Source organism: Ananas comosus, linkage group 14, assembly GCF_001540865.1.
Source record: "Ananas comosus cultivar F153 linkage group 14, ASM154086v1, whole genome shotgun sequence".
Classification (NCBI taxonomy): Eukaryota; Viridiplantae; Streptophyta; class Magnoliopsida; order Poales; family Bromeliaceae; genus Ananas; species Ananas comosus.
Window position 1 is genome coordinate 4,951,088 of NC_033634.1, and position 20,300 is coordinate 4,971,387.

At 37.0% G+C, this 20,300-nt stretch overlaps 2 protein-coding genes across 4 annotated transcripts; one reads left to right on the plus strand and one right to left on the minus strand.

Annotated features, from left to right (window-relative positions):
- Positions 8,689-13,936, plus strand: LOC109720281. 2 transcript variants are annotated; one of them, XR_002218890.1, is made up of 4 exons: positions 8,689-9,242; positions 10,843-10,970; positions 12,473-12,733; positions 13,611-13,936. XR_002218890.1 is itself a non-coding variant. In XM_020247281.1 (4 exons), exons 1-3 carry the CDS (start codon positions 8,957-8,959, stop codon positions 12,635-12,637), a joined length of 579 nt encoding a protein of 192 aa, XP_020102870.1. In that variant the 5' UTR covers positions 8,692-8,956; the 3' UTR covers positions 12,638-12,654; positions 13,611-13,936. The 2 variants fall into 2 exon arrangements, 1 of the variants encoding a protein (XP_020102870.1); XM_020247281.1 differs by having other exon boundaries at positions 8,692-9,242; positions 12,473-12,654.
- On the minus strand, positions 14,655-19,225 carry LOC109720280 (serine carboxypeptidase II-1-like). 2 transcript variants are annotated; one of them, XM_020247279.1, is made up of 10 exons: positions 18,692-19,225; positions 18,427-18,522; positions 18,200-18,292; positions 17,949-18,034; positions 17,255-17,515; positions 16,827-16,925; positions 16,513-16,640; positions 16,286-16,381; positions 15,402-15,507; positions 14,655-15,106 (listed from the first exon to the last, which is right to left on the minus strand). In XM_020247279.1, the coding sequence occupies exons 1-10, from the start codon at positions 19,110-19,112 to the stop codon at positions 14,948-14,950; spliced, it is 1,545 nt and encodes a 514-aa protein (XP_020102868.1). In that variant the 5' UTR covers positions 19,113-19,225; the 3' UTR covers positions 14,655-14,947. The 2 variants fall into 2 exon arrangements, with proteins under 2 accessions (XP_020102868.1, XP_020102869.1); XM_020247280.1 differs by lacking the exon at positions 16,827-16,925 and having other exon boundaries at positions 18,692-19,222.

Below are 20,300 nucleotides of genomic sequence, written 5' to 3' on the forward strand. Positions count from 1 at the left end.
TTCCTTTGAAGTTTAAGAATCGATGCGGAAGTGCCCAAATATATATATATTTTTTAAAGCCTTGACCCTAGGGGATGTCAGATCCGTCACAAATACAGAAAATTTACTGTTCACACGAACAGTGTCTCCCCTGTATTTGCACGGCGTCGCACAAGTACAAGATACAACCATAGTATATATACAACCATATACATTCACCACATCACATAATGCGATGCACATTCAGTCAATCACAAGATTACAATATTTTATTCATAAATTCACATCTATTATTTTAAAATGTTTCACACCAGGAAACTCATTTTGAACTACTAAAAATCATGAAAAGCAAAAAACCCTTTTTAAAACCGTTTTCCACACGAAAATCTTTTTCTTTAAAAATAAGCTACCACGAGGGGTAGAAAATTATTTTCATAATTTTATATGAAAACCACAAGTACTTTATTTAACTTTACAAAACCATATATATATATCCAACAGAAATGAAACCAATTGAACCATAACATATCTAAGTTACTTTATTCATGGAAAGAAGGTAGAGTCTAGACCGAATGTCATCGGGTCGGAACTCTATTGACCGCTAACAACGCGCCTCATGCCTCGTCCCGACTTGGGCCAGCAACGTCATCTGAAAAATGGTGGGGGGTGAGAACATATACATATGTTTCCCCTCCCAATGGGTACCGCAAGCCGACGAGGGTAAGGAGTACTCACCAGTAAAGGAAGGGATAACTAAAGGTGTATACGACGATAATACATTAGCAATAACAAATAAAGAAAACAAGATATACATATGCCACTACCGCTATTGTATGCATGCATCAACCGGACGATCAGTCCAAGATATACCCAATCCAGAAACCTGCCATGTCCGCAGACCTCAGGCCTGTGCCACTACCACTCTATTCTGTATATGATCCTAGTATAAGCCCCTGGGTCTAAAGGTATATGACCCTAACATAAGCTCCTGGGTCTGAAAGCATATAACCCTAGCATAAGCTACTGGGCTTATGGGCTGGCACTCCGAACCACTTTTTCAAAAAAGTACACCGTTGCGGTGGCCAAACCGCCAGTATACGTGAAATACGTACGAGCAGTGGCGATCGATACTGATATACTCAATAGCCAACCGTCGGCAATTAGTCGACAATCCTACCCCTCAGGGTATGGTCACCGTATAGGTCATCAAGTACAAGAGTATAGAATCGACCGAATAGGTCACCACAGATAACCACTCTACTTCTAAATCATGATGATGAATATAGAAAATGCCAAGTAGAGTAATAAACACGAAGTCAAGGTGCTAGACTCATAAACAAGTAAGTAGAGTAATGAAGCGAGTAGAGAGAACGTCACCGAGCGTGCACCACTGTACCGACTTCGGATCGAAGTACCTACCTATACGATTGTCGTGCTTATCTTTCGAAAGTAGAAGATCGTCAACCGGACCTATAGAGGGTCCACTGGGTTAGAATCCAACTCACATATATGAAATAATAAGCTCACAACCCCTACGACCAAATCCACGAGAATTGATTTTCGAAAATGATTACCGTAATTCACCGGAAGTCCCGAAAATCGCAACAGGACTCCGCCGGGACCCACGAAGTGTCCCGGGACTCACCGACTCGTGCCATGAGTCACCCGCTGCCACAAAACACTGAAAAAAAGGTGTCTTGGTAGCAAACACAAAGTCTCTCATTAAAACGATTATCGTCGGATAACCGTTTTAATCCGGGTTTCCGAAAGTGTCAATTTCGACACCGAAACCCACCATCGCTTACCTGTCATTCAAACCCTCGAAACGACGTAAGTAACCAGCCAATAAGGCTCAGCGACAAAGTATATTATACTAAGGTATCATCGAAAGAAATCCTAACCGAAACCGCATTCCGTCGGCAATTTCGCCGAAAAGCGCACCGGAAATCGATATTCGATTTCCGCGAAAGCATTGGACCTTGGACAATTAGTCCAAAGGTCACTCGCAGTCTGCACATACAGCCTGCGACACCTATAAAGTGTAAAATTTCATAAAAGCCCCCACAGTTCCATCACATTATTTTATGTTATTCATCGAATTTTATGGTTTGTTATAGCAAACCGAGGGCTTTCGAGGTCGGCCGTGACATGCACTGACAGGTCTTGACATGTCGAAGGCCGTGCTCACGATCCGAAGCACAGCCGTCCACTATAGAAAGCGTGGTAGCGACTCGAAAATCTGCGAACTGCGTGTACTGTGCAAAATTTGCACTTATCTCGCAACCAGGGGCTTACTGACCCCAAAAAAGGTGATCACGATGATCAGCACTAATCCAGGATCATCGTGCTCACATCCAAAAGCATCGGGGTAACCTCGGGTTGCCGGAATAGTGACCCGAACCGGAAATAATGCACAAAACGACTAAATAAAGCTTACCGGGCCAAGGAGGGGCTCGGGTTGGCCGGCGGCGGCCGAGAAGCAGACATGCCGGCGGAAAGTGGGTGCGGCCAGTGTGGGGAGGTCGGCGCTCGCGTCGGCCGGCGGCGAGAGGCAACCGGAGGGGTGGCGGAGCAGATCGATCCCGCACAGCTCGGGCTCGGGTTCAGGGAGCTGCGGCGGCCACAGCGACCGAAGGGGGCGCTGAGGGGCGACCGCGACAGGTCGCTGGAGGCCGGAGGGAGGCGGCGTGGCTGGCCCTAGGCGGTGGCACCACACGGAAGATGAGATGACTCAAACTCGGCCTGAGCTTGCTCCAGGTAGCCGCAAGCTGCTAGGGCGACAGGGACGGCGCGCGGGGACGGCGGCGACCAGCGGGGGGGGTCGCCGGAGGTTGCAGCGGCTGTCAGAGGAGGGCCCAAGGGTGTGGGACCTCCCTGGTGGTCCACGGGCAGAGGAGGAGAGAGGTTGGAGGTGGAGAAGATGGAGAAGAGAGAGGAACAACCTATTCCGGCAGCCGGCAGCTTACGCAGGCGGCCGGGGCGGCACGTCTAGGGCAGGGGGAAGAGAGGGAGGTGGCTGGAGTCAACTGGAGCTAGGGCTAGGGCTTTCTTCCATAAAAATCCTAGTTAGCTCATATATACTAGGTGGTAGAGTTGTAGTTATGCCCACCAAAGTTTGATATTTTCAGCCGAGACTTTCATAGCGCGAGTAAATCGCGCGGATACCTCTACGTTCGAAATCATGCAAAATGATACATAAAATATAGGGGGTTTTGCAAATTCTTCGTTTTGCCAATTTCTACCCCCTTTGCGAACTTTATGCAATTCCCGGAGATCTGTCTGTCGGATTTGCGAACGGACTGCGCCAGCGTGTGTAGCACAACCGGGGCATCAAAACTACTATTTTGTTTCGTCCGATATGATCGCCGATTTGTAATGAAACCCATCCTCTCTGGATAACCATATATATGTACCTATATATATGTAAGATTTGAACTTCAAAAAATTTCAATTCAATTTGAATTCCTTTTATTAAGTTCTCAGATATTACACAACAACAACAATAGATAGGTAAACAACAAAAATAGATAAGTAAACAACTAAACAAATAAATAGATTAACAATAATTTGGGATATACTAGTAAGTTTCCTACGGTCAAATTTAACCCTTTGACCAATTCCATTCTTTAGATTATGCTAGTCCAAAAACCACCCACTACGGGTGAAAACGGATCGAATACGGTCGGATATTGGACAAAACCATATCCACATCCATATATATATATATATATATATATATATATATAATATATATATAGAGTGGGCTGGTATGCTTATAAAGCACGGAGCCCTCCGTGCTTCCAAGTTGTTTTCGATGTTCGGACTTTCGAATCGACGATCGGCTCCGTTAGAGTTGATCTAGAGTATTTGAAGTACCTAGAAAATAAATTTTGTGATTTTTCGATATCATTTGCCAGTGATCGAAGGGGCTCAAAAATCATAATTTTAATGACGTGGTGAGCGGTTGCAAGTTTAACGTGTTAGAAATATCCAAATCACATGAATTTTGATAGAAAATCTTTATACCATATAAAACAAGATCAATAACTTTGATCTAAAATTTAATGTCAAATCATCATATTTTGAATATTTTTATTTTTAGCCGTTGATTTTGAGCCACTTCGATTACTAGGCAAATGATATCGAAAAATCGCAAAATTTATTTCTAGATACTTCAAATACTCTAGATCAAGTCTAACGGAGCCGATCGTTCGATTCGAAAGTCCGAACATCGAAAACAAAGTGAAGCACGGAGCCCTCCATGCTTCCATAAGCATCCTAGCGCACTATATTATATATATTATATATATATAATATATATATATATATATATATATATTATAAATATATATAGAGTAGGCTACTGTGCTATTAGACAGCAGCAGCCCTTGTGCTCCTAGGTTCTTAACCACCCATCAAATTTGATGAGTGGTTAGGGTAAAGGAGAAGAAAAATTGGAGAGAATTCAAAAGAAGAGAAATTGGAAACCCAATTCTCTCTAATTACTCTTCTCCTTTTCACCCTAACCACCCATCAAATTTGATGGGCGGTTAAGAACTTAGGAGGCACAAGAGTTGCTGTGCTCCTAATAGCACAGTAGCCCCACTCTCTCTCTCTCTTCTTTCTCTCGTCTCTCTCTCTCTATCTCGTCTCTCCTCGCACCTCTCTCTCTATATATATATATATATATATACTAGTGTAGTTATCCGCACGATGCAGCGGATAGATATTATCGAAGCGATTTTTTATCATTGTTGATCACCGATGATAGTCTGAAATTGTATATATATCAAAAAAAAATACGGTGAGGAGATGCAGAAAGAAAAAAAGAGAAAGAAATAGAGGCGTAAAATGAAGGAATGACAAAATAATTTAAATAAAATTATTAGCCAGATTAATAATTCAATTAATTTAAATAAAAATAATTTAAATAAAATTAGCTCAAGTTGCTATAAAATTTTCATATATAAACTTTAATATGATTTAAATTGTATTTGTTGAATTAGATTTTAATTGTATAATAGTAAATTTTTTAAGATTATTCAGTGTATATATAAAATTGTAAATTAGGGTAAGCAATTATTTATAACATACATACAAATCCTTTAAAAGAACATCTAATTCTAGAAACAAATCCTATAAAAAAAATATATTTTCTATCAGCTTATTGTTTAACAATTTTACATACATCTAAATAACTATACAAGAAATTGAAAAAAGCTAATAGATAGGGTAGTTAAAAAAAAAAGACATTAAAGAAAAAACAAAATACAAAAATTTCTGATCACTTAATTATCACCATATATACTATCAGTAAGAAGTTGATTATATATCCATACACTCTCTTCCGCTTCTGTCGTCACTGCCGCCGCTGCCGCATCCAAGATCTTCATCTTCTACCACCACTGCCATCCCCACCAAATACACGACGGGATCGCGTCAGTGATGAAAGCGAGCGACTTTTACGGGAGAGGGAGAGGGTGAAAGAGATTTAGCAAAAGTAGAAGAACGAGAAGATTAATGAAGACGTAGGGAGAAAAAAAATAATTATTAATTAATTACAATAATAAATAGAGAGAAGGTAGGGTTATTGGAAGGTAAAGAGGCGGACGTTAAAAAAGAGGAGAAGAGTTAGAACTATTGGAAGGTGAGGAGGTTTACGGTGAAGAAAATGAGAAAAAAATAATTAAAAAATAAAATAAAGTAATTTAAAAAATATAAAAAAATGAGAGCTTGCCATGTCATCATTTGATATTGGGAATTCATATAAGAGTATAGAAGTATAGATATATATATATATATGATTCCGGATATGGAGATGTGTCGGATGTTAAATTTTCGTTATCATATCTGCTAAAAACATATTCGGATATGATCGGGTATTTTCTGGATTCGAATATTGTGACACCCTAATAATCCCACATCGGGTAATTATGGCTAGATGTACGGGAGGAGTATGTGACACTCCAATAATCCCATATCGGATAATTATGGCTGGATATTGGAGTATATAAACTTGACTAGGCTAGACATAATAACTGGACTTAAGCATCTTGGATTGGTGGTGTGGGCCCAACGAGTTATTATTGTTAGTGGGTCGAATTGTTACATTTGGTATCAGAGCCATTTCACCAGCCGAAAGTATAAGATGAGCCTTGGCTAAGCTAGGGTCCCCCAATAATCCCATATTGGGTAATTATGGCTAGATGTATGGGGGGAATATGTGATACCCCAATAATCCCATATTGGGGGGAATATGTGACACCCAATAATCCCATATCGGGGGGAATATGTGACACCCCAATAATCCCCCGCATGGCTAGATGTACGGGGAGAATATGTGACACCCCAATAATCCCACATCGGGGGGAGTATGTGACATCGTACTTTTTTACCACACGTAACACAATCTCCCCGCAATTCCAAATGAAGCCTTAATTAGGGATGTCAATGGGTATGAATATCTGAAATTTTATCCGAATCCGAACCCGAATGAAACGGATATATCCGATGGTTATGGATATGGATTCGGATATGAATATCAAAAATAGAAACCCGACGGATATGGATTCGGATATGGATTTTGATTGTACCTGACCCGAACCCGAACCCGACCCGAACCCGAATTTATTTTGTATTATATATAATATATATATAAAAATTTGATGTTATATTTGAATTTGTGTTTTAAAAATTTAGATTTAATATAATATATTTTGAAATATTGAAAAAAGAAATAATTGTTTCGGGTTCAAATTTCGGGTTCGGGTTCGGGTTCGGGTTTCGAATTTTTGGTCGGGTTCGGGTTTGGATATGGATTTTTAAAATCCGTCGGGTTCGGGTTCGGGTTCGGGTCTCGGGTTTGGAGTCGGGTTCGGGTTCGGGTTTTTAAAAATCCGCCCCGAATCCGACCCGTTGACATCTCTAGCCTTAATAGCCTTGCTAGTAATTTTTAGGATAAATTACAACTTTGGTCCTCAAACTATAGAGCATGTGGTATTTTAGTCCTCATACTTTAATTTATTATAATTTTAGACTCAAACTTTCTAATTTATTATAATCACGTCTCAAAACCCTTTCTTTGGTTAAGTTTTGATGGATTATTAATAGAGGAGTGATGAAGCATCTTAATTATTATTGAATCATCAATTCTAATATTATTACATCACTTATATATTAGTAGTTTATCAATATTTAGACACAAAAATTGAATGGTGGGACTTAATTGTCATAATTTAGAAAGTTGGACCCAAAAATTATAGCGAATTAAAGTTTGAGGACTAAAGTGCTATGTTTTCATAGTTTGAGGATCAATGTAATTTATCTTAAATTTTAATGAAAGTTTTCAATACTAAGAATAAAGAGTAAATTGCACTGTTACCAGCTGAATATTTGGAGGAGTTTTATTTTACCCTCCAAACTTCTTAAGTGGATATCTAGCAACCTAAGCTTTAATATATCATTCATATTATCTTTTTTGTCAGTTTTCCGTCAAATTTTATTAACCAAAAATAAGAATAAATTTAATGAAATCAATTGTAAATTTGCACAAAAGCGGCTTAGGTCATTAAATTTAATGAAATCAATTGTAAATTTAACAAAATTCTAATTTAATTGCATTGAATAATTCAAATCAAAATAATAAATTGAAAACTGAGAAGTGCCAACAAAAAAGTAATTAATCTGTGTCTGTTTCAGAATTTAACCGAAACTCAATACTTCCAAAAATTACGAATTTTACATAAAAAATTTAAATTCTAAAATCTTTTAAGAAAATGTTAGTAAAAATTTAAAAATCGTGTTTTATATTATGTAATCATTTATGCATTTTACACTTTCAAATATAATTTAAATTAGAAAAAAAATGACCCCCTGAACTTTAGTTTTTTATGCAAATAGGCAATCAGCTTTTAATTCGTCAATTAGATTCCTTGAACTTTAAAAAATAGCTCAAAAGGTCCCTAAATTATTAATTACACAATTATTTTAATCGCATATTGTGCACATAATTTTATAAGACTTTAAAAATGTAAACATTTAAGCTAGAAAAATTAATTTTCTCTTTGAACTTTCTTTTGATTATTTTTTTCTCTCTTCATCCAAACAGATTCTCAAAAAATTAACGACATAAAAATAGGTATTTTTTGCGCATACAAAGAAAAAAAAACTTCAAGTACCAACCCCTGTGGTTTCGTACTTTCTCACTTTAGTACCATGTGGTTTAAAGTGTATCAAGTTAGTATCCTATGATTTTATTTTTTTCTTTTCGTCAGCTCCTCCGTTAATATTTCGTTAAATTATATACAAAAAATTTCAGAAACCCCTCCTAGGTTTATCGAATATTCACTTTAGTATCTCTTAATTTTAACTTTGTCACTGATTTAACAAAAAAATATTAGTGGAATGAATAATAAAAAGAGAAAAATAAAATAAAAAAGATACTAAATTGATATACCTTAAACTGTAAGCTACTAAAATAAGAAAGTATGAAACCGCAGGGTTGTATTTGAAGTTTTCTCAAAAAAAAAAAAAAAACTGTAAAAGATTATAATTTTTAACATGTGGACCGAGCAGTTACATATTATCATGTCCAAGTCCAATGTATGTGGTGGAGATGGATCATAGTGGACCGGGTCCAGGATCGCGGGCCGAAATCCGGTCTAGAATTGCCCGTTAAATTGAACCCATAGCCCATCAAACCCTAATTTTCGCTCCTCAACTCAACTCTCTCTCTCTCTCTCTTTCTCTCTCTCTCTCTCTCAATCTCAAACCCTAGCCGCGCCTTAAACCCGCTCTGCTCTACCTCCCCTCTCTCTCTCCATCTCCGCTCGTCTCCTCCCCCTCCACCGGACGCCGCCACCGGACGCCGACGCCGAAGCCGACGCCACCTCCAAGCTAGGGTTTGGAGATGCGGCTCCGACGAGTAATGGCGATCTAGGTTTCCCATGATCGGCTCCAAGAAGCGGAGCATAGAGTGATGGCGTTATCTAGGGTTTTGAGGAGTATTGCTCGACCTTTGGCTGCTACTCTCTCTCCACCTCCCTCCCTCTCACTCTTGAGTAAGGCTTCGTCTACCCCTCTTCCTCCATTTGATCTGGCAAGAGGAGGATTTGCCCCGACAATTGGGAAGGTTTTGAATACGGCGAGGTTTTGTTCTACGGCAACGATCGGAAGCTCCTTTGGTAGCTTAACTGATACTAGGTTCCCGAAGAGAAGGCCCGGGACGAAGCCTCGGAGGAAGAGGGCGAGCCTCAGACCTCCAGGTTTCGATCTATTCAACTAATCTTTGTTATGAATCTTCCTTTTATGCATGCTGTTGATGTGAATGATAAGTGTAGGTTTTGCAGACTAATTTTGCTTTGACAAGGAATTTGGCTATGAGTCTATCCGGCTTTGATGTTAGATTTATCTGTAAAGATGCTTCATTTTGAGAAGATATTGAAGAATTAGCAAAAAAGATAAATAAAGAGGTTTTTCGGGTCACATTTGGTTGGAAAGGGTGAATTGTGGGTTGGATTGGAGTGGCAAACAGTTCCAGCTGACATGTATATTTTGTTAATAATGTGTGCGGATATATAATGTTTGGAATAACACTTTTGGTGACATGCCATGGTCAAATGCAAATGAAGAAAAAAAAGATAGGTTTTGGACTTTGTGTAATTTTCTATAATCGTCTATGCTGATGATTTTTTAGTGACATAACAAATGAAAAAAATTTGATGAATTATTAAACACTTTGTGTAATTTCTATAATCGTATATGCTGATGATTTTAAAGTGATTTTATAATTGAAATTTTTGATGAATTATTAAGCATTTGAACTATGGCCCCTCGTTTTCACCTTGCTTAGCACCGGCAGTGCTGCTGGTTCTTGCTATACCTTTACTGTGTATGATCCTACTTTTATTTTATTTTCTGTTTTGATTTGTACTATTTTTATGGTGTTGACGGCTTGAAACATGAGGTGGTCAGCATTGGTTGTTGTTTTAGCTTGATACGTCGATGCCTATGGACATGTGGCAAAATGACTTCTCAGTTCAAAAATGTTATTTGAGTGCTTCAGTATTTTTTAATCATTAATTTTAGGTAAAAATGTGTAGAATATACCTCAACTATAAAAATGTATAGGACATACCTCAACTATCAGCCATTTTGATCTAATTACCTAACCTTTAAAAATTTTTATTTTGTTGATTTGAGTCAATTAATGACTCTTTAACTTCAAAATTTGAAGGCGTTGTTTATCTTTACAGGTCTAATTAGTATATTTTGTGCAAATTTATGCAACAATAAATTTATTAAAATAAGTAATTAGCTTAAATTAAATTTTGTATTAGAAGAGCCATCAAATGGCTTTAATCAAACAAATTCAAAGGTTGGATACTAAAATCAAAATTTTAAAAGGTTAGGTAGTCAAATCAAAATGGTCTATAGTTCAGATAAGTTCTACACATTTTTACCTTAATTTTTATAATATTCTCTTGAACCATCCTAGTACTTTATCAGCATTGCTTTTAGTTTAGGTATATACAATGTAGTCCATTTTATTTGTTTAGGCATTATATCCATTCTATAATCAAATATTTTAGATTTAACCTAATTTTTTACTGCTTATTTCATTATATTCATATTTATTATGGATTTCCACTGTACTTTTTGTTTATCTTTTTCCCCCTTTTTTTGTGTATCTGCTTCTAGGTGTTAGAGTTTTCGTTGATGAGTTAATATTTTATTAGCTCTAGCTCTATTCATGTTATTCTTCCTGGTTTGATCGTCAATTCTACACTTTGGATCTTAGATCCAAAAATTGACATTTCTTTCGGCAGATTGATTTTATATGCATTGTTTTCCTCATATAAATAGGTCCTTACGCATGGGTCCAGTATGTGCCTGGAGAAGAAATACCTAGAAGTCGGCCTAACGAAGGAAGTATCAAGGCCAGGGGAAGGAAGAGAAAGAAGCGCATCATGCAGAGGAAAGCATTTATACTGGTATGGTTGCTTGTCAAATATTGTCATTTCAAATATCAATTTCTTTCTTTTTGTTCCCCCCAGGATGGAAAGTTTTAGTTTGTACTGTTATAGTATTGCTCTTATAGATCCTTTTACCTATTTCTGATTTCTTGTTTGGCTAATTCTTTCAGCATTATTTCATATACGATTTGTCAAAAAAGATCTTTTAGTATTTTGGAACTCTGATTATTCAAGTTGTTCGCTTTTATGTGTTAACCTCAATTCGTTTTTTTATGAAGTTAAACATGATGGTTTTGGACTTTTCTTTCAGATTTCCAGATTGCTGTGCTATGAACTGTTAGGATGATGTTAAAATCATGTCTTGTGCGAGTTACATCTTGAAAAGCTAATTAGAAGACTGCAATTTCTTTTTGTTGGATAACTCAAATTAATATAATCTGTACTGAAAGCTAATTTTGGTCTGGTAGCATTGTAGGCATATTTTGATTCAAAATTTCCTCTTGTTTCTTCTCAGAGGACTATTTTTGATTTCAAGTACTACTCTGCCACTTTACGGAGATAGGATTGAAGAGTAGTGTTTTATACCTTTTGTTGTTTTTGGTTTATTAGTTGTCTGCATAGATCTAAACTAAAGTGCTCTGTCAAGATGGTGAAACGTCTGGTTTAATGTAGAAAATTGATACTTCTGACATAATTATTCAGTTCCATGCTAGAGACTGCAACGGCTTTACGTTTCAAGATAGTTGTTTTAATTTGTAAATACCTTTTCTGCCTGGTATTATTCAGTTGTTTTGATTTCAATTCTCACGAACAGGCGCATGTTGACTTCATTTCTAGTTCTGAAAGAACTTGAGATTATGTCTATCGGTCTTTCTAATTTCAATCCTTATGACAGCTTGAATGCTGATGATAAGATGGAATCAGAAAAGTAGAGACATAATTTGTAAATAAGGATTCCTGCATTATTCTTAATTTGTTTACAGTTTAGATCATGTCCCATTAAAAGGCAACAATTAAGAAAAGAGAAGATATTCTATGAGTTTTGTGGTGACAGTTCATATCACTTCCTTGGATAAATTTTGATTCATTGCTTTGATAAATCTGTAGTTCTGTATATTTATTTCTTTTGTCTTTGGGTTTAGTTTCTTAAGCTATAGTTCTCTTTGAAGTATCAGTAGTACCTTTATTCAGTAATATGAGTTAAGATGTGACTATGTGAGTGCCATGTACTTTGTCTTTAGTAGCCTTGGAACAGAAAGAATTATCCATTATTTGAACTTTTGTGTCGTCATTAGGTAATAATTGCAGTGCTGTTAGGAATGCTCCTTTCCTTGATTAGAGCTGAAACTTTTCTCCAGTTTGATAATTCAGGTTGTCGCAGAAAATTTAAAATTCGGATTCCTTCTTGTATATTACAATCTCTATCACTGATGGAATAGTTAAGTCTAAATCACCTGATTTTGGTTTCCTTTTTAACCAATCTAATGATCTCCTTATCACCTGATTTTGTGTATCAATAGTCTGAGAAGAAGAAACGCAAAGCTCAATTAGCGGAGGCTCGAAAGAGAAAGGAAATGAAGAGGATAGAGAGGAAGATGGCTGCAGTGGCAAGAGAAAAAGCTTGGGCAGAAAGGTTGATAGAACTGCAACAGCTTGAGGAGGCAAAGAAGGCGGCAATGTCTTAGCTTTAATGTTATGGATGGTATTGAGACCAACAGTTTTGAAATCCTACTATTATCATCATATCTTGGTTTACAACAAATGAATCTGTCATTATTATGGTACTGCATTTCCACTTAAACCTTTGGTGTGTGTATGTGTGGCATAAACGATAGTAGAGTTGAGCTAGACTCTTCTTCTTCTTCTTCTTCTTCTTCACCGCATTCCTCCAACCCTACCCTGCACAAACCAACCCCGCAACACCCGTCTCTTCCTCTTTTCTTTCCTGTTTTTACTTGGGGATAAAACTAGCTAATCAAGCTAGATAGCTTTTGGAAGCACTTTTTTTTTCCCCTTGTTTTTCTCTTTCTTTCCCTTTGGGCTGGGGGGAAGGCGGGGTGCTTTCACTCTTTCAAGCTACAGATGTGTCTCAAGATCCTTCATGTTATTCACATGGTCGCACATATTAACGGCAACTCTCATCTGCTTTCAAAGGCATTCCCAATTCTCTGTGTGCGCGCGCGCCTGGGTGCGTGCACGCGTGCGTGTGTGTGGCATTGAATGGAAATTTTCATCGCTTTCAAGCTTCAGATGTCTTGCTTATGTAATTGACATGGTTCATTGCAAGAATGTGGCTTTACAAACTTGCCTGTATTTGACAGCAAACACAACTTTGTTTGGGTGCTCCTCTTTTCATATATAAAAGGCATCGAATGTCAGGGGAGTTGCATTGCAGATCATGTGAAACATTGATGGGTTTTTCTTTTCAACTATAATAGGTTCAGCTTTCCTATATCCCTCCATTGAAATATTCCCAATATTTAGCTGCATCTATTTTTCAAGTTATCCGACTTGAATTAGTTAACTAGGAACCGGTCTTTTTGTTTGTTGTTTTGAAGAGAGATTGGCTCATCTCACTTAATCTCAACTTCTGTAACAATTTACTTTTTTCACCTTGTTGCTGAATACTTAACTAGCTCTCTTATGATGTTTCTGCAGCTCAGACAGAGCTTTTCGATGCTGTTTCTGTAGCCTTGACGAAGCTCTCGGATGTAGATGTCAAGAACTGAAATGCGGTGGCACAAATTTCCTGGTCACGATACTTGGATTCATGCTGCAGAGTGCATGTTTGTGTTTCAGAATAATGAGAGAGATTTTTTTCAAACTCTTTTGTTGTGTGTTCCAGTCAAAAATCTGATGTTTCTTCAAATGTAATCTGTAAGGTTCTAATATTCAAAATCTCTCTGGAAAAATATAGCTGCAAATGGAATGTCTTCTTTATTTTCTTCAATGATTAAATATCGGAGTAACAATATGATAAGATAGACAAATGTGGACAACCTCACCAATGTTCAGTTCTTCTACTTGGGTTAGCATTCTTTTTGTCCAATGAATTTTGATATTATGTTTCAGCTATGTTTTCCAAGGGCAGAACAATTTTCACAGCAATAAATGGTTTTTGATTTTTTGATAAAAAAGACACCGAATTGCTGAATTAAAATTAATTCAGAGACCAAAATGCTTTTCTTGCCATGGTGTTTGTGTGACTTTGGATGCGAAATCTGGAACAACCTTGCTTTGCACCAATTTTTGCAGCAATACTGTTTCAGTAAAGCTAACTTAAAGAAGCTTTTCCATCAGAAGGAATCTGATCACTTTTGTTGCCCAAGCAGAAGCTTCTTATTCAAACTCTTGCTTTTGAAGGTCAGAAGCTTCTTTTAGCTTCTCGCAACAACAGAAACTTTAGACCAGCTTTTTTATTTTCATATTTGATGCTGCTGTTGCTGTTCCAGAAGTTAAGATTAAAGAAGCACTAAACAGGCTTTTAATAAAGAAGTTTTATAGAATTCTTAATAATCAAAATAGTCTGTTCCAAACCAATCATCAGATCATTCTCAGATAACTCTTATTAGTGCCTAATGAGCTTCAGTATCATGGATTAGACCTAACTTAGAAGAGAAAATTAAATTCATTAAATTCCATCTAATTCTCGAACTTCTTTAAAGCTAATTAGATCTATTTAAATAATTAAGTGCTATTTAGTTTATTCTAATCTAGCATACTGAAGCGTATCAAACAATATGTCACATTTACAATAAAAATACAATCAGCAGCATTTAATCTGCAACCTGCATTTTATTAACACTGTTTTAGCCTTTCACAGGCTTCTTTCAGAAATAATGGCAGTCCACTAATAATTGTGCCTAGCAATTTACTTGTTGCATGGCTCAATGCACAAATTACAAATTTTCATTTCACCTCCTCTAAATTTTTTTTTTTTTTTTTTGGTTTTCATTTTTTTGTTGCTCTGTTTCCTTGGATGATATAGTGTGTTGTTATATAGCTGATTGATTGAGAGAAGGCATGGGATTATTGTGCAAGAAATGCATGAACAGAATTAGGGCTTGCCGCGGTCGGTGGAGGGGAACTTCATGCCCTGCTCCTAGGACTGTCACATATGTGAGCCCTTTGTAGACTTGGCTCCATCCACCCACCTAGCAGGGCACACTTTATGTGTTAGATGGATAAGTCGATAGATCCATTAGTAGCTGCCTTATTTGGAAGATCTATCTGATAGAAAATAATTTGCATTCCGCAACTGATATAGCTGGTAGAATAGAATAGATTTGAGACGATCATATAAACCGGCATTTAGGACTTGCGTACTATTATGTAATCCAAAAGATGGATCAAACAAGAAATAGTTCAGAAGTATTCTTAATAGTTTGATGACAAAATTAGAGAGAGAGAGAGAGAGAGAGAGAGGGAAAGGATTAATTTTGGACTCACATTTTCATTGTCATACCAAGGATACCAGCTGATGAGAGTTGAAAGATTCAGAGCATCAAGTGAGTATCTGGTAGCTGTTAGAGGGACTACTGAATCTGTGTCTCCACTGCAAAACCAAAGAGTGTTCACCGCAGTTAAAGTAACAAGCACAGCTCTTTGTAGCATGAGCTATAGAATTCGAAAAAAAAAAATCGGTAGGAACAAGGATCCTTCTTAACATGTATATTTGTCTCATGAAATTTAAAAATATGTTAGTTGCGGAACGATCGCAATCCAATGCAATTCATTCCATTCCATTCGAGCCAATTCGGAATTTCCATACATGCTTTTCCTTCCTGGCAAACAAAAGTGTTACTGACAGAATAGCAAGTATTCGGCAGGACAGAAGGATTCTGATCCTTCAATTTTTCTATCTCTGCAATGACCCAGCCACACACAGTTCTATTGATAAATATCTAATAACCAAGTTTCTGCTGCGCGGAATCATTCGTACCGATAAAGTTAGACAAAGATTTCTGAAATTCGAAACATAGGATAACGGAATGGACGAAAGGGAAATACGAAGATTCCGGACTAAATGGTTTTATGGAAACTAAGAGATTTGTTTCATATTTGTCAGGTAAAACGGTCCAATCTATAGATGGTGTTGCGTCGCTCTCAAGTAGCTATCTGTTGACATCATGCAAATTTATGACATTTTCAGTGAATTTTTTGTAATAGCATGCTCAAGATGCACTCAAATGAGAATTATACTTTCTGCCGAGTGAAAATGACCCTCCAACTTTCGGACCACCTCCAACAAATACACCAGAAAGAGAAGCATACCCGAAAACTCCTATATATGGCAAAGAAAACAGAAAAAGAAAGAAAGCATAACTTCATACCTGAAAACCCATACCCTCAGTCCAGCTGCAATAAGTTCTCGGTAGATAGGAAGCATTGATCTTGGCGAATCCGCCCAGTACGTACCGACAATGTCGCTGCAACAATAATAATGATGCGACAAATCGGTAAGTTTCAGATTACTGATGTAACTAACACATTGCGCAAAAAGAAACATCTGTACATTCATAATTTTTCGATCGAGAAATTTAGGAGCCATAGGTGTAACCTGCAGGTGTCCCAACGGTAAGGTATCCCAGTGAGATTTGCATGGAGAGCTTTCTGAACATCCGGATGGTTGTAGTACATTCTGGAGTATTTTTCAGTGCAGGGATCATAACCTCTGGTCATCCAAGGCTGAATTTGGATGAAATGTTTATAAGACAGAGATAAAAAGTGTACAGAAAGTGACCTCTAAGATTATGTTCATTTTCACAACTTAAAATTATCAAGCCAATATATCGAGATCGAAATCGGATATCGGCATATGCATTAAAGGAGGAAAAAAAAAACACTTGTGCACGCATTTTAGCGCATCTTGACCTGGCTGTTGGTTATATACTTGATAAGGTGGTGACTTTCAGAAGCCCGGCTTTGCTTTGAACAAACAAATTGACGCTTTTGCTGTAGCAGAATTCTGGACTGCACTTTTCAAAAGCAAAAAGCTCCAAATTAAAACTTCTGCTTTTGCTACAACAAACAGCTGCGCCAAACCAAACAAAAGCCCTTAATGTGTTGATCTGCCTACACATCTCGCTTTTACCACAACTTTACGATAGTTTTGACTTGAATAACCCCTTTTAATTTTAGATTCACTTTGAAGGATACAAAGAAAGACAAAATTTCTAGCTAAGGAGCTCATACTGTTCTTCAAATATCAGCTTCACTAATCTCCTCGAGTTTACCATGTAAATACCAACCTGCAGGCTTAATGTATCTATCTGTTAATAATAATGGTAAAGAGAGCTCACATAGCGGCCCCTTAAATTGCGCTTGAGAGTGGTGGTATCATTGCAAGGTCGGGTGTAGATGCTGTAAGCATCAATGTTGCCTTGCTCTACATAGGCAATGTTAAGCCAATTGACGCATGCTTCTGAAGGGTGCTCCGATGAATCAAAGTCGCAGACCACCTGCAGATTATGATAAGTCTCGTCGGAGATCAGCCCGTGCGTCCACCAGTACTCGAACGTGCCAACGTAGTCGTGATAGTCGTCGGTCACGCCGTTCCCGACCTGCACATACAATATGATGTTGAAATGGATGTTAATAGTGATTCAACTCAAGCCGTAGTCACCGCTGTAAATGGTCCTGCATTTTAAGATGTCAGGAAAATACTGCTCATGTACTAGCATTACTAATTTGAGTTAAATAAGCTTTTAAGTTACTAAAATTAGTTACTTCTTACTTATGATGTAAAAGGCTTGTACAAACTGACATATATGTATATCCAATATGACACAATGTGTACCACTAATTTGTACTGAAAAGATCTATTTTATCGAGTTATTAATACTGATGGGCCAGATTGCGCCGTATATAAGCACATGACAAAAGAAAAAAAGAAAAGAAAAGAAATAATTAGAGGATATATTTGGTTCTCCCAATTAAAAGGGAAAAAAAAACACACACAACAGAAAGGTAAATAAGTAATAACAAAGTATTTACCAAGAAACCTTTGAGATTAATAATGGGCTTCTCAACGCCTTTATTTTGCTGATACACAATCTGTGATAGCTGAGGAACATAGTGCCCTGAAATGCAATAAATTGATCGAATTAAACAAAAAAAATGGGATTACTTTAGAGAGTAAAAAAATGACAAGTATAAACTAGAAAGAGATTGATCTAAACCAAAAAAAAAAAAAAGAAAAAAAAAAGAGGAAGTACAATTATTGAAGCTTAGGGTTCATAATTTACCAGCATAGCTCTCTCCAGTGATGTAGAAATCGCGGTATTTATACTGAGGAAACCTCTCAAACCAATTCACTAGAAAAGTATATGCATCCCATGCTACAAAATTTAATTCAAAACATAAGATAAAAAATAAGAATTCTCTTCTCTTTTCTTTTTTCATTGTAGAGAAATTTAAATAATTGCCTAAAATGGTCTAAAATGAAAAAAAAAAAAAAAAAAAAAAAAAAAACCTGTTCTATTGTCTCCAGCAGTATACAAATCCGAAGTCCTGTTCGAGTACGAGAATCCGACCCCCGCCGGCGACTCCAAGAAGAGCACATTAGCCACTACACCAAAATTCCCACAAAATCAATTGAAAAATAGAAAAAAAACATGATTAAAGTGTTCAATATACTTCAAAAATATCGTTCTCCAAAAGTTAAGTTTTTGAAAAATGATGGTTGTTTTTTATTTTTTAAGATGGTATCAGAGCAGAGAGTCCGAATTCGAATTCACCTTTGTTCCAAGCGTACTTGTTCAAGAAGAGAGTCTTTCCGTCGGGCCTGATGCGGAAGGCGCCGAGCTCTTCCGACGCCCCGTAGCCAACCGAAGAGCACCCGGGGCCGCCGTTGAGCCAGAGAACGAGCGGCGCCGCGGCCGCGCGCCCAGCGGGGGCCTCTTGGAACCAATAGAACAGTGCCCGGCCGGCCTGCCGGTTCACGGTGACGTACCCCGAATATTGGGAGAAGTTCACGGCCGGCTGGCCCGGCAGGAGGGCGATGCGGTCGGCCTCCTGATCGGCGAATGCCGAACGGGAGGACGGCTGCAGGAGGCATAGTAAAAAAGACAAGCAGAACGGCAGGGAGAGTAACGAGTGAGGCGTGAAATAAAAGAAGAAAGAGGGGGCAGAAGGGGAGGACAAAGAGGAGGCTCCCATTGGCCCTTCCTTTTTGGAGCTTCAATGATTGGGGGGTTAGATAGTAGGGAGAGATGATGGGTTAGTTAATAAGAGAAAAGAGAGGGGGAAGGGTCGGTATATAAATATAGAGTCCTAAAATATAATGTGTGTGTAATGTGCGCGTGTGTGTGAGAATGCTAAATAAAATAAGAGAGAGAGAAAGGTGGGTCATGAAGAAGACCGTTGACATTCTAAATAGAAAGCAACTGCATCCAAGATCCATGACTGGTGTTACCTACTTTTTATCTTGGTAAATATGTGAACTGTAGATCATTTTAAACTTACTGTCTCTGTATTTAAAATTTTGATTTTACTATCTAGTTTTTAATTTGTTTGTTTTAAGTTAGTAGCAATATTTTGACTTCAAAATTTTGAACTAATTACTTATTTTAACGAATTTATATGTGAGAATTGTATAAAGTTTAAATTTGTAAAGATAAACGATTCATTCAAATTTTGGCATCAAAATACTGTTGACGGACTCAAATCAAGCAAATTCAAAGGTTGGATAAGAAAATTAACTTTTGAAACTTTAGATAGCCAACTTAAAATAGTCCATAGTTTAGATTTTCATTTTAAAACTTTTGTAATCTAATTTTAGCTTGTGTAAAACGTATGTAAATTAAAATTAAATGTGTAATTTAAACCCTATAGTTTTATACGTGTGTGTGTATATATAGTTATGTATATGCATACATCACAAATATATTTAGTACAAAGCTACAAACTTAATACATCAAATTAATCCCAAAGATCATCGTAACAAATTAAAAATATAACAAATAACCAACAAGATGTAGAAACTGTGTTTAAAAGTTTATGTGTTTGAACAGGCAAACCAAATTAAAATCAAATTAATTTTTTTTAGTTTAATTCAAATTTAATTTTTTACACCATTGATTTGATTTTGATTTTCTCAAATTGAATGATATTGGTTCGGTTTCAATTAATCTTGTAACCCGAACATTAATGTCCACTTCTAAGATATATATATTGAGAGAGAGAGAGATTTTTTTAAAAAAATTTATTAGTTATTATATATTTAGTATTACAATGATTGGGTTAGTTAATGGAAGTGGTGGAGAAACAAAAATGAGAATGAAAAATGCGGGGATGGTAAAGGGTTAATTATTGTATGATTTTGATCTATTAAACTAGTCTATATAA